The following is a 14,216-nucleotide window of genomic DNA, read 5'->3' on the forward strand; positions in this document are numbered from 1 at the left end:
CTTCACCCAATTCCGGTCGGTCACTCGTCCCGGGAGACCTGAGTTCTATCCCAGCACAGCCGTGTGACCTTGGTCAGAGCCTTTGTCATCCATTCAACAGATGTGCCGGAGCCAAGCTGGACCTCGAGAGCCTACAGTGACCAGACACTCTCCCTTCCTCCAGGGAGACCAGGGCTGGAGAGAGATTCCCTCTGCAGCTGCAAATGCCCTCGGGTCCATTCCCCAAGGACAGCCGTCCTGGGCAGCACCAAGACGACCTGCCTTGGAGCCAGGAGATCCTACTGTGAGGCCCATTTTTGTCCCTCTCTAAGCAGTAGTACAGACCTGGGTAACTGCTCACACTTGATGGGTTACAGTGTCTGGAAAATGAGGGTGTTGCACTGGATGGTAGCTTTCAGAATTTCATTAGCGGTTGAGCCACGTTGCAAATGAAATCTTATTCGTATGACAGATAATCGTTAACATTCATTGGGCTCTTACTGTTCCAGCTACCCTCCTGAACCTTCCATGCATTGACGCACAGTGCCCTGGGCCCAGTTTACAGGTGAGAACCATGAACCAGAGAGCCGCAATTTGCCCAACACAGATGAAGCGGTTAAAAGCAGACTTTCCTGCTTGGTGGTGGGGAAAGGAAGGAAATCGAGTTGCTCCGCTTCACCTTCTCCTGCTTCCTTGGCATCTCTGGAAGGACCTCTGCAGAGTCCAAGGGTCTCCGAGACCAAGTTCAAGTCCACTGGATGAATGACCTCAAAGGGAGCTGGCACTGTGATTTTCCAAGCCACTTTGCTCTTCTGATGGCTTGTCCAGGTGCCCAGCTCACGCCCCAAGCCTCCTGCTTCCTCCACACCTCACGGGCTCACCATTAGGTACACGCATTCACACATGAAGGCTTGAGCCTCGTGCGTGTCCTCGCGCACACGCACGCATGCACACGCATCTTCCTGTATTAAACACAAAGGTTTTCGTCACCACCGTAAACTTCAAAGGCTTGGAACTTGGAACCAACACCTTTCCAGCCTCTTACTGAGTCCCAGACCCCTCGGGGAAGAGCAGCTTGTTCTCCTCAATGTAATTAGCACCACCACCACCCAGCCCCCCACCCCCTGGCGATGGGGACTGAGAGGAGCTGACGGGCCTCCTTAACCACTTACCAAGTGCGTCTTGATATCAAAAGATTTGTAGCACGGAGTTCTAGCTTCTCCGCAATATCAGTCCCTGTAATAGTTTCGGTTTGTCGGTTTTTTTCAAAACATCAGATACAAGTTTGAAAGGCGGGCGAGTCATACACGTGAGCCCTGGTCCCTCCAGCCTGCTCTCCTCTGGCCTCTGCCCCAAGGTCAGCCCGGAACCCCTTCCCCTGCCCACGGACAGGGCAGGCAGTGAGTGACTGCAGGACGAGCTACTTGGGAAAAATTACTGAGCCCTCAGGAATCACAAAACATCGTCCTTTTCCCAGGAAAGCAGACTTTGACTTGTTCAGCTACTTTTATTGTGAGATTTAGCACCGATGTGCTTTGGTTTTGGGTGATGGTTTAATCCTGAATTAATCAAAGTGGCTCTCAGCAGTTAAACACAGGCCACTTTATGTCCCTGTGTCGCCTTGGGCATGAAAGCACGATGAGGCCCCCAGAGACTGAGGGTGCAGGTGGAAGGATTAAAGGCAGGTGGGGCCCCGGGGTGTACCCTGGAGAATGACTTGAAGACCAGACGCCTGGAGAAAGCAGCAGGACCTGCCAGGAGGACCCGCCAACCCAGGAAGACCCAGGAAACGCTCAGAACCATCCAGGCCCTTGGCTGCCTCCGCACTCGGTGGACTTCATTCCGCAGGTGAGGCCTCGAATCATAAACGCAAACCACCCAGCAGCGTATGATCCCTGAGTAGGAGGCACAAGGCAGTGCCTGTGTCCGGGAAGATGACGTATCTGGTTACTTGTCAGACGTCAGTTCAACGATGCACAGCTCCGATCCCAGATCAATGGTCTCCTCCCTGAACTGAAACTGCAGCCCAGCCCGGGACAGGCCTGGAGGAATCTTGATGATTCACACAAGACCAAGACTGAGCAAACGTCATTCTCAGAGCTGGCTCAGGCTCTGAGGCTGGAACGGCCTTCGGTGGGAGGTGAGAACGGGCCAGAACCCCTGGTTCCCACACAAGGAGCCTCCCCATCCCCCCAGCTGAGAAGACCCTCTTCTGGCAACGAGTGTGACTAAGAAATTCTTGCTTTTCCCGTGGTCAGTGTAAGTCGGAAAGTAGAGCAAAGCGTCACCATCCCCTCCCGGCCTTGAAAAGTGAGAAGCAGTAGAGGAGCTGGTCCAGAATACGTGCGCGGTACAGAGGCCACCGCTGTCCCCAGGTGAGCCTGAACTCCACTGTCGGTGTCTCATCACCACGTCCTGTGTTTGTCTTTGTCAGTCTTGTTGCTTCTTAGACTGTGAACTGCAAAGATCCCAGAACAGCAATGCAAGCTGCATGTCCCCTGCAAACCCAGGCGTGTCTCATCATTTCTGGGAGATTTAGGGATGGAAAGTCAGAGGTAGGAACTTTAGCTGCTGAGACCAAACACTCCAAAGACAGCCTGAGATGAGGGATAGCCCTGCACTCACCCTGGGAAGAGTGGGTTGGAATCGGGGAGACCCCAAGGAGCTATTGGGAGTTTCCAGATTGTCCCTAAAGCCACAGAGGAGAAGATGGAGGCCCTACCCCAGGTCCTTGGGCCACGCTCCACTTCCCAGGACCCTCTCCCACCTCCGTCCTGAGCCCTTCCTCCGCCTTGTCCCTCTAGATTCACTCCAGTCGGACATTCGGCTTTGAGGGGAGAAGTCCGCTCTCCGCTGGGTCTGCCAGGCCTCATCATCCTGACTGTGCTCGGGCCTCTCTAAGGAGCCGGGCCAGCATCCCATAATAAAGAGCAAGTCGGACAAAAGTGCCAGGTAGCAGACGGCTTGCAGGGAGTTGGGAGGTAAGTCCATCCTCCTGAGGCCTGGACAGCACGACTGTGTGCATGGGGGTGGGGTGCACCTTTCTAGCATCAGTGCAGGGCTGTGAAACTGGGGAGAAGCCACAGGTGGAGGTACAGAGGGTAAAGCATCAGCAGCTGCTACCGGGGGTCAACACAGAGGTCACCCATCCCCACAGAGCCACTCGGCAAACCTGCGAACAGTAAGGGGAGATGACAGACCACACAGTGGATAAAGTGGGCACCTGGGCAAGAGCATCTGAGGCACCCCGTGGGGTTTGAACCACAGGGAAGGGCTTGAAGAGAGACACGGGTCCAATCCTCCTGCAGGTGGAGGCAAGGCGGACCCTCCTGTACTCTGTTCATTCAGCAAATACCTCCTGGGTGCGGGGGCCATCCTACCCCAGAGGGCTTGGCAGGGGAAGAAATCAGAAGCAGCCTTGCCTCTTGTGAAAATTACGTGGGAAGAAACAGAAAGGAAGCAGGTCCACAGGCAAGATCAATGTAGAAGTAAAAGTTATGAAGAAAATAAAGGAGAAGAATAAGACAGGAGAGGGATGAGGTGGAGGAGGGTGGTTAATTAGAAGTGGGTGGTTGGGGAAGGCTTGGCAATGAAGCGATATTTGACTTTTGACTAAAGTGACAAGAGAGAGCGGCTGCTTGAAGGTCAGGGACAGAGTGTCCAGGCAGCTGGAGCAGCTCGTGCAAAGATACCAAGGTAGAAATCAGGATGGGAGCGTTCAAGGAGCAGAAAGTAGGCCAGTGTGCTTGGAGCAGAGTGTTGTGGTGATGTGGCCAAGAGGGCCACCGTAGGGCGTTCGGATTCTACTGAAACCCAAAGAAAGCCCATTATAGCGTTTCAGCAGAAAATGACATCACTGAAGAATACCACAAAAGGGGAGACCCATTACGAGGCTGGGGCTGTGGTCCTGCCTGGAGATGACACGGCCTGGCGCAGAGGATGTGTCGAGGTGAAGCTGAAAGATGGGGTATGAGGTGTGAGAGAAAGGGAGGAATTAGATGTGGCTCTGGGTTTGGTTCTGAACAACCAGACGGGTTTTTTTTAAGAGATGGGGAGATTGAGGGGAAGCAGGTTCAGATGAGGACCAACGGCTCCACTTTGTCATGTTAACTTTGAGGGTCTTTCCAAACATCAAATGCAGGGGCTCAGTTGGCAGGTGGATCCCCAAGGAGCTTGGCAGGAGGGCTCTGCACCAGCAGGTATGTCCCAACATTTCCCACAATGGAGGATACCTACTGCGTGTGAGTCCCCCGCCTCCCGAGTGGGTTTTCCAGGTGCCGAGTAAGAAGGTCTAAGACTGAGTTGGGGAGAACCGCAAAGAAAACAGCCACAGGCAGGGAGCTGTAGGAATTGGAAGGTCTAGGTCCTGAGTTTTCAGCCTGCTGGTCATCTGACCTTCATGCGTTTGCTAGTTCTCACATCCTTCATCTGTAACGTGGAGACACGAGACAATAGGAATGAAAGTGCCTGATACACGCTTGCTACAGAGTAACTGCCCAATGAACAGGCAGTTGACCCATAAATATTCCACTGGAAAGGTGTACTATGCTCTGAGTGTTTGTGCCCCCGCCAAATTCATATGTGGAAATCCTAACCCCCAGGTGATGGTATCAGTCGGCAGGGCTTTTGGGAGATGATGAGTTCCGGAGGGAGGATCCTCCATCAATGGGATTAGTGACATTAAAGAGAGTCCAGAGAGAGCCCAGGTCCTTTCCATCCGGTGATGGAGGACACAAGAAGTCTGCAACCTGGAAGAGGGCCCTCCCCCCGCCAGGCCTCCCCAGGCCTCAGACTTCCTGACTCCAGGACTGTGAGCAATAAGTTTCTGCTGTTAACAAGCCCCCCAGGGGGTGGCATGTTGTTATAGCAACATGATAACACTAAGACAAGGTGTTTGCATTTTGCTGGGGGGAAAGGAAGTAGATAAGTAAATGTTAGGGCTGGTGAGTGGCTGTATGGAAATGGGGGGGTGGGAGAAAAAGAGGGAGAGAGAGAGGCCCGTGGCCACACCCATTCTAGGAGGGCACAGGAATGGAGCTGGTTGAAAAGACTAAGCATCCCAGTCTATATCTTTCTCTATAGTGCCCAGCAGGAGAGGCACAAATTCTGTTTAACAAAAGCTATAGTAGCACCATTTCAGCGGGGAAGGCAACACCTTGGGTCATCTGCTCTTCTAAGGATGTAGCTGCAGCAGGCCCTCCCCTGTTGTGGGTCTGTTGAGGTCCTTATTAACACTATACTCTGTAAGGCCAACCCCGCTGTTCCCAGCAGGATCCCAGCATCCTCGGTGCCTCTCACCTCCAGCCCAGGCAATTCTACACCGGGTTCACTCCTGATTCTCAACTCTACCACTGTGGTCCTCCAAGTGTGTTCCATGGATCCATTTGAGGGGAGGGTGTCCCCAGTACCCTTTCAGGAAGCCTGGGTGGTCACAACTATTCTCGTAATGCCAGACACGGTTTGCCACTTTCACCGTGTCAGCTTTTTGCACTGAGCTCAGAGCACTGGTGGGTGAAATCACCAGCCCCTTAGCAAGAATCAAGGCTCCTGTACCAGCAGTCCTTATAGCCTTCACCACCACATGGTCTCAAGTTTTTAAAAAGCCAGCTTCCTTTAAGAACGTTCTTGCAGAAGTAGTAAAATTATTATTTCAACCCTTGCATGCACATCCTTAATTCTCTTAATACTCTGCTGAGTAGTCTAGTGATTTGTTGTAAGAAAAGCACTTGTGTGCATACATAAGTCACAAGGTAAGCTTTTTTCATGGAACACCAGTTTTTGGGGAAAAACAGCTGATAGACAAACTGTGGTTACTCAGGCTTGGTATTTGGCATTTTCTCAAAAAGCGATGAAGTGAGCCTGGCACTTCAAGGAAAATAACTGACAGTATTTGTTGCAATAATAAAATTTCAGCATCCAAATGAAAATTAGAACTTTCTAGATTTTGTATTTGCCACTGTGAGCTTGAGACTTCCCAATACTTAAAGACTTTTCTAATGGGATTGGTGGTAATATTAACGAATGTGATTTTTTAAAATTATACATACAATGATTCAACATTCAGAAGATCTGCAGAACTCAGTAAATCAGGATTTTCCAAATGACCAATGCATAGCATCACAGAATCATGCATGAGTAAAAGATCCATTCAAAGCACAGGAGTGAGCAATGGATTTTAATGTAACAGGACGGAAAGTTCATTGGCATGGTTTCAGAGTTCACGCTACAACCAACCTTTAAGAAGCTACCGCCTGTCAAATTTTGATATGGTACCAAAGAAGAAATAACCACAGTTACCTGAAAGGTCATTAAATGCTCTCTCCTTTGCCAGCTGTGCATAGCTGTGTGAAGCTGGGTTATCATGCACTTCACATCAAAACATCTTCCCACAGATCAAGTGCAGAAGCAGACATGCTTTCATAAATCCAGGCATTAAAGAGATTTGCAAAATTATGTTTTCAGGTACCACTTATTTTTTATACAGTATAATTTTTTTATGAAACTACGTTATTTGTGTTGACATGTAATGGGTTTTTTTTTTAAGTTATAAATACATAAAAATATATTTAAATATTTTAAAATTTTATTAGTTTTAATTTCAAACCTAGTAAATATCGACAGACATTTTAAAAAGCTCTTTAGAGTCTCCGGTAATTTTGAAATGTTTAAATGGGTCCTAAGACCACAAGTATATGCTGGAGGGAAAGGAATCAGTGCACTGAGAGGCCGCAGGGGGAGAATATAGAAGCCTAGCAAATTAAAAACATTCCCTCTGTCGTAGTTTCCGAACCAGCGAGTTGCAACAATTTAGTTGTCACAGCCCTGTGTCTTGTGAGTCATGAGCAACTCTGTTTAAAACTCTTACTGAGCTCCCTTTCAACGTGTCTTTTTGAAGAACACAGGCCATGACCCAGAAACCTGCAGATACCTGTTGTCCACTTACCCTTCGTAGGTGAGGCAGGATGCAGTCCATCAGCAGGACAGTGTCAGGCACAAGTTTCATCGTGATGCTGGCCCTTGGTTCCCCAGGGTGCTGTCAGCTACACGCCGTTGTCCAATGGTTCTCCTGCTCCTGCCCTTGCAGCATTTCATGAATATGTCCCCCCAGCATATGAATTTGAGGGGAGACACGTTCGGACTAAAGCATTCAGTTTCTCATTTCTTTCTTTCACAGATCATCATCTAAATCCAACCCAAACTCAAACTACAGACCTTGGGTTTGTATCATCACCAAACCCAAGGTCATCCAGATTTTCCCCTACGTTATCTTTTAGGAGTTTTCTAGTTTTGTGTTTACATTTAGTTCTATGGTCCATTTAGTTACTTGTGATGGGTATAAGGTCTGTGCCCAGATTCTTTTTTTTTTTTTTTTTTTTTTTGCAGGTGGACGTCCAGTTGTTCCAGCACCATTTGTTGAAGAGACCGTCTTTGCACCATTGTCAAAGCTCAGGTGACTCTTTTGATAGGGGTCCCTCTCTAGGTTCCCTATTCTGTTACACTGATCTACTTGTCTGCTCTCCAGCCAGCACCACACTGTCTGGATCACTGCCACTTGACAGTAAGTTTCGAAGTCGGGCAGCATCCGGCCTCGTTCCTCTCCTTCAGTCCTTCGTTGGCTCCTCTGGGTCTCACCACTTTGGATCTGCATGGATTCCCACAGGCAAAGCCACCTCTTCTCACTCCGTGGCTGGTCCTTCCCCGGGCTTCCTGGGAGTCGAGCTCGGAGCGTGTGTGCCTGGTGGGCATCCCACTTCACCTTCTCGAGAACCTCCTCTTAAAAACACCCCTTTCTTCAGCTCTGTCCATTCCCATTCCCGAAACCAGAAGCTCAGACTTTCAGACATGGCCTTGCTAAAATGTGCAGGGGTTCCCGTGCATTGGAGGATAAACGTGAATTCCTCTCGCCTCTGACAAATCTCGCTTGTCTTCCTTTCTTCATCTCCTGCTTTCTCCCCTTCACCCTGGGCTGCAGCTGCACCAGCCTCTTTTCTGTCCCTTGGCCACACTGAGCCTCTCCCACCTTTGGACCTGGAACCTGTTGGCCTCCGCCTGGAAGGCCCCTTCTCCCCCTCAGGTCACCCTTGTGTGCCACCTCTGCAGAGAAGACTTCCACAACCATCGCTGCAGAAGTAACCTCCCCACCTGCTGTCCATCACCACCCTTTATTTCCTTGATAGCATTTATTGAAAGTATCTCATTATCTTGCTTGTTTCTGTTAGTTTCCTCGCTAACTAGCTGTGTTGTGCTTGGAATACATATGAGCCTCTGGAGGATCTGGGGACAGCCTGCTTCTATCTGAAAAAAAAATATTTTTCTTTTCTCCTCCTCTGAAAACCCTCTTGGGAACCCTAAGATTTTCAGACTTTGGAAACGAAAGAAAAGGAAAGAGAGTTCTTTTCAGGCAAAGACAAGGTCTGTTCTTCCATCTGCCAAAACCCTCAGCTGCAGGCAGGAAAGAGCTCAGAGCCAGTGGTTTTACTGAGTGGAGGGTGTGAAGACTGGAGGGGTGGGATTCCGGTAGGCAAACCCAGAACTCATCTCTCTAGAGGCTGTCTACCAGCCTCTCTGGAGGTGTCCCCACTAGTCCCGGGGGCTCTGGGCGGTGGGGAGGAGAGCCCGGCCTCTCCCAGAGCTGCTGGCGTCAGTGCAACTAGCCGGCCGGCCCACTGCCTGGGCCTGGACTCCTGTTTCAACAGGACCCGGACTTCAGGCAACCCCAGGGCGGGGAGCGTGCACGGTGAGGGACACCCCGGCTCCTCCTTCAGCGCCAGCAAGTCAAGCCGGGGCCAGAACGCCAGCCGCCGGCCACCTCCCGGTGCCCGGCCACGTCCGTGTGCTGGACTGCCTCCCCGCAATGGTCAGGGCCGAGCAGCTGACCGAGGTGCAGGTGGCCGAGTTCAAGGAGGCCCTCTCCCCGTTCGATGAGGACGGAGACGGCGCCATCAGCACGCGGGAGCTGGGCACCGTCCTTTGGTCGCCGGGCCAGAACCCCACTGAGGCTGAACTCCGGGACCTGGTGGGCGAGCTGGAGCGCGACGGCAGCAGCACCGTGGGCTTCCCCGAGCTCCTGGGCCTAATGGCCCGGAAGGTGAAGGGCAGGGACGCCAAGGACCAGATCCGGGAGGCCTTCTGCGTCTTCGACAAGGACGGCAACGGCCTGATGGGCACGGCCGAGCTGCGGCACGTGATGACCCGGCTGGGCGAGAAGCCGAGCGACCAGGAAGTGGACGAGATGATCCGGGCGGCGGACGTGGACGGGGACGAGCTGGTGCGCTACGAGGTGTTCATGCGCTTGCTGGTTTCCAAGGGCGGCCGCAGACCCACCCCCACCCCCACCCCGGGTGTCCGGGCTCCGCGCGTGGCGCCGGAGGACCTACCTCCGTTACCCCGGCCCCTCTGGGCACTGCTCCTCTGCTGGTTGACCTGATCCAGCTGTCTGTCCCCCTTTCATCTCCTCTCCTCGTTCCTGCCTACCTCTCCACCTTCTCCTTGAAGGATGACACAGGCCGCTCCCAAGCCCAGCAAACCCCAAATGTTCCATCCCTCGGGAGCAGAAGCTCAGGGACGTCCCTGTGCACCGACCAGGGCAGGAGAATGGTCACAGCCTCACTGGCCGCTCATGCCCCAGGGAGGGCGCGGTGTGCCCTCTGGGAGCCCTCCACGTGGGATCCCTAAAGCGCACCCGGCACTTCCATCCGCTGTGAACCAGGGCCCTGGGACGAGGGGCAATCTTGGAGGCTGACAACCAGGGTCTGGCCTCCTGAGAAACACCACCTCCTTTCCCCGGCCCCCCAACTCTGCTGCGCTCTCTTGTTCCCTTCTGTCTCTGTGCCAAACCGCGGTGAGGTGATTCGTCTCTTAAAGCTGGGAGTCGATTGTAACACGTTTGTATTCACCTTCTTGGAGGGAAATTTGAAAGGGAGAAAGAGGCCACCAGGGAATAAAGAAAACGTCTGTTTTTCTCTGGTTCCAATGGAAATGATCCTTGTTAAGTCCAGGGTTTAAAAGAGGCAGGAATCTCTCTTTTTGTGCTTTTTGGAAGTGTGGTGAAATCTTGTATTGATGGGCGTAGCGAACAGAGAGGAGTATAGGCAAGGTAAATCTTGAATATTTATTTCAAATAAAATGGAGAAGTTGGCAGCAAAGGGTGGTTAAAAATCCATGTAGAGCTTCTAAGATCTGAGTCGATTATGGTGGGGAAGGAACAGTGGTCTGTGTTCATGGATTTCTTACATTCATGATCGAGTTGTTGGGAAGTGCGGTTTGAAGAAAGTCAGGGCTGGAGAGGGCCCGTGTGGTGCAAAAGCAAGAGACAGTGCTTCCCGCGTTAAATCCTGGCTCCCAGAGGTGGCATCAGATAACCCCAAGGCCGAAGGGGCTTGTCAGAGATTATTTCAGTGTTTTCGTGGGGTGGACACTACACCTGGGGTCATCAGAGAGGGCTACCAGCCCTGGGACAGTCACAGAGCAGCTGGCCCATCTTGACAAGTCCTCTTTCCTGACACCCTCCCCACCATGCACGTTTCCTCATATGTAAAGGGAAGAGCATGGGCTCTGGGGCCAGACAGACTGGGAATGTAGTTATTGCTGCCCTGCCGACTGGGCCCAAATCACTCGTCCTCCCCATGGTGACAGCTGACACTCTGGCAGCCCTTCCTGGGCGCCGGGCCCTGCTGTGAGCACACTGCCTGTGCAGTGACTCACTACCACCCTACGGGGGGCCACCCTTTGCAGCTTCCCCGTCTACAGATGAGGAAGCCGAGACACCGAGAGCTTAAGAAAGCAGCCTGTCCCACAGCTGGTAAGGGGCAGAGCTGGGGTTGGATGCAGGTCTGTGCCCCTGACCTCACTCACAGCCTCCCTAGAGCTCCATGGCCTCCACCGTGACCTGATGATGAGAATCGCGCCTCCTCCAGCACTTGTGAGGATCAGAAATCATCTTAACATGCCTGGTATGCAGTAGGTGCTTAATAAATGACAGCTACCATTGCTATCATCCTTCCAGCACCAACACTCTGTATTTCCACCCATCGGAACAGTCCAAGGGATAAGCCGGGGTCTGGTTTGGGAACTGGCCCCGGCGGGGCAGCTGCAGAGCCCCCTTCGTGCAGGAAAAGAAACCAGTGCTCTGACCGCGGGGCCTTGCAGGCTCGGCCTCTTTGGGCTCATCCTCTCGCAGCCTCAACAGTCGGGGGTGGCTGAACTCCTGCAGGTGCAGGCTTGGGAGCGAGCCCGTAAGAGTGGACGGAACGTCTAGGTGCCATGGACGTGGCTGCCCTGGTGCCATGAGCAGAGAGCCAAGCCCGTTGTCACCTCAGAGGCTCAGATGTGCATCATGGTCCCATCTGCCAAAAGAAGCACTGACGTCATCCCCAGGGACCTTTCATGGAACGTGTGCTCAGTGCTGCGGGAGGGAAAGAAGCAGAGGTAAGGAAGGGGAGGTTCCAGGTCTCCCTGCACAGTGTCCACGGGTCTACAGTTGCCAGTGTGGGCCTGGCTGGGGAGCTGGCATTCAATCCCCTCTGTCCTGGTGGGTGCCTTGAAGTATGAGGACCTGTGTGCCTGCCAGCACTTAAGCTGGAAGGGGTGAGGTGTCTTTCTGCGTCTCTGTCCGGCCTCCTGGCATCACACCCTGCCTGCATTTAACCGGCTTTAGAACCTATCGTGAGAACCCCTGGGGCCAGGGTAGGAACGCAGCTGGTGTTGGAAAGACCTCCTGTCCCTCCCGTGGGTGTGCCGGTGACACCCAGAAACCAGGCTGCGGATGAGGGGTCTGGGCAGACTGGAACCAAGATGACAGTTTCTCCCCCGTCCCCAGAGACAGCAGAGCCCCTCAGACCACTGCCTGCTGTTTCCAGTTTCCAGCTTGGCTCTCGTGACCCGGAGCACTGGGGGGAGTGCATCCCATGGGGGACCGGCACACACAGGTTAGTGATACATGGGCCTCCCTTCTGCGTGCAGATGGGAATCAGGCATCAAGGCTGAGGGGACCACAGAGCTGAATGTGCCCCCCTGGGTTTTACTTTCCTGACACAATTTTTTTAAATGTTTTCTGTTGTCCTTTCTCATTCAAGCAAGGCCATCAGCCAGCTCGGCCACATGGCTGGCCGCTCTCCCAAACTGCTAGGTTAGGGACAGGGATGCCAGCCCAAGGGGCACACAGTGGGTGGCGCTCTCTGAATCTGAGGGTCCCCTGCCTTGGTCGGTGTGTCCAAACTGCAGTGGGTGCACGTCCTTCACGGTTGCTGACAGCCAGGCGAACCCTTCACAGTGCCCACCTCCATGCCGGGCACCAGCCACTCCCACTCCGGGTGTCCCGTTGTCACACCTGGGCCTCGGCCAGGGACTCGGGCTCCTGGGCCACACCTGCGTCTGTCTTCAGCCTCCTCTCCCCCCCCGCCCCCCCTCCGCCGCTCCATCTTCTTTTCCTTCTCCCTCCCCACAGTGCCAGGACTTGTGCTGTCCCCAGACACCTAGATAGACGTTTTGTTGGTAAAGTGCAGTCACTGCAATTGCCAGGTGTAGTTCCTTGGCCTCCTTGGCTGGGTGGGGGGGGCGGAGGGAGGAGGTTGGGAGTGGGGCCCTGAGGACCTGAGCGAGGAGTCCAGGCCTGCAGAGCAGCCCGCGTTTCTGGATCAGACTTGGAGCAGCCCCTCCATGCTCAAGTTCCCTTTTCCTTTCAGTCCACGAATAACTGGACTTAACCTCCCTTCATCCCCCAAAAAGGTGCTTTCTGACTGCAGCTCAGAACATTCCATCCATCCTTGGGGAAGGAATTTATAAATATTACCTCGGCTTCCATGTGCTTTCGGCAGGCCTGTCATAAATCAGTGCAGGGCTCCTGGACCTCCCAGGCTATATAAAGCCACTCTTCTGCCTCCTGTTTCCAATTTTAAATCAAACACAGCTCAGCCCCGCAGGCTCCTGCGGATTCCAGGGGCCGCTCAAAGTCTCCCCAAACCAGCCGGCTAAAAATGACTCCGTTGTTCCCCTGGAGAAATTTAAAATTAAAACTCACGTGTGGGGTGGAGACTGCCCACGATGAATATGAATGAGGAATACAAGATGTGTTTCTCCACCAAAAAACAAAGCAAAAAAAACCTGTCTCTGAAAAAGGTCTGGGCCCAACTCACCTGCCAACCTCCCCACCATCCTGCCTTTTGGGTGGTTGTTTCTATAGCAACCGGGTTCTCAGACAGGTGCCTGGACACCCCGTCCCCCCACCCAGAGGGGAAGCAACCGGTTAAAGGCCTCCCCTGGCCCTCTGATCAGGTGCCAGGGTCCGGGGGCCTGGGGCACCTTCCGCCAAGTGTGGGGAACGGAAACGTCATGGGGCTAGTCCTGGGAGACGCGCTTGAATTGACCTAGAAAGGATGGCGGGTTTCCATGCCCGGGGAGACAGTACCGGTGGAGACAGTCAGTGAAGGAATCTCACACTGTCCCTTAAGCACCTCCTCCACTCTTCCCACCTTTCTAATGGCCTCAGAATCTCCAGGGAGGGGAAGGAGCCAGGCCCTCAGTACAGAAGGAGGGGTGGCATCTGGAGTCTAGCGTCAGGTGGGCCCAGGATGTCCTGGCTTGTCACTTGGTGCTGCCCTGCAGGCCTGGGATAGCTGAGCATTGGTGGAGGAACCCCACCCTCCCCCACCCGCCACGGGGAAATGGACCTCGTGCAACACTGCCAGCCCATGGGTAAAGCTCATCTCCCTGGACACCGAGCTGGCCCATCTCTCGTCCATCACGTGCCCTGCAGGCTGGTTTGGAGGGCGCCCAGGATAGATGTTCAGGTCTCACTGAGGGCAGGCTTCCATGCCGGGACCGGACCGTGTGAACTGCTCACCAGGCATTGCATTTTCAGCTCCTTAAATCCTCAAAACAAGCAAGTGTGGCAGCTGCTTTAATGAGCCCATTTTAGAGAAGATTGAGGCCTCGAGAGTCTAAATAGCTTCCCCCAAATCACGCGTCTAGTAAATCAGAGTTTGAACCTGGGTCTGACCAGCTCCAGAGCCAGCATCCTTCCCACCATCACAGAGAAGCTTCTCGGAGCAAGCAGCCTGAGACTGACGGCAGCCTGACCTTGCAGAAGTCTTGAGGCTCCAGCAGAGCTGCAAAAGGCACATCGATGGGAAAGGCCTGCAAGTGGGAACAGCTGCTGGGCAGGGTGTGGGCAGCCAGGACGCAGAGAGAAGACAGACATCAGCTGGTGTGGAGGGAGCCATGAGAGCCGCTGTGCCAGC

The 14,216-nt window shown here is 53.4% G+C and overlaps 1 protein-coding gene across 2 annotated transcripts; it reads left to right on the top strand.

Annotated features, from left to right (window-relative positions):
- The first annotated feature begins 1,136 nt into the window (after positions 1–1,136).
- LOC112407559 (calmodulin-like protein 3) lies at positions 1,137–9,896 on the top strand. 2 transcript variants are annotated; one of them, XR_003004794.1, is made up of 6 exons: positions 1,137–1,827; positions 1,938–2,119; positions 2,238–2,354; positions 2,784–2,960; positions 7,363–7,429; positions 8,676–8,731. XR_003004794.1 is itself a non-coding variant. In XM_024756895.1 (3 exons), the coding sequence occupies exon 3, from the start codon at positions 8,834–8,836 to the stop codon at positions 9,404–9,406; it is 573 nt and encodes a 190-aa protein (XP_024612663.1). In that variant the 5' UTR covers positions 4,142–4,178; positions 7,363–7,429; positions 8,676–8,833; the 3' UTR covers positions 9,407–9,896. The 2 variants fall into 2 exon arrangements, 1 of the variants encoding a protein (XP_024612663.1); XM_024756895.1 differs by lacking the exons at positions 1,137–1,827; positions 1,938–2,119; positions 2,238–2,354; positions 2,784–2,960 and adding an exon at positions 4,142–4,178 and having other exon boundaries at positions 8,676–9,896.
- Positions 9,897–14,216: the final 4,320 nt, after the last annotated feature.

The sequence above is a fragment of the Neophocaena asiaeorientalis genome, unplaced genomic scaffold (genome assembly GCF_003031525.2).
Source record: "Neophocaena asiaeorientalis asiaeorientalis breed wild unplaced genomic scaffold, Neophocaena_asiaeorientalis_V1.1 scaffold278, whole genome shotgun sequence".
In the NCBI taxonomy this organism is placed as follows: domain Eukaryota; kingdom Metazoa; phylum Chordata; class Mammalia; order Artiodactyla; family Phocoenidae; genus Neophocaena; species Neophocaena asiaeorientalis.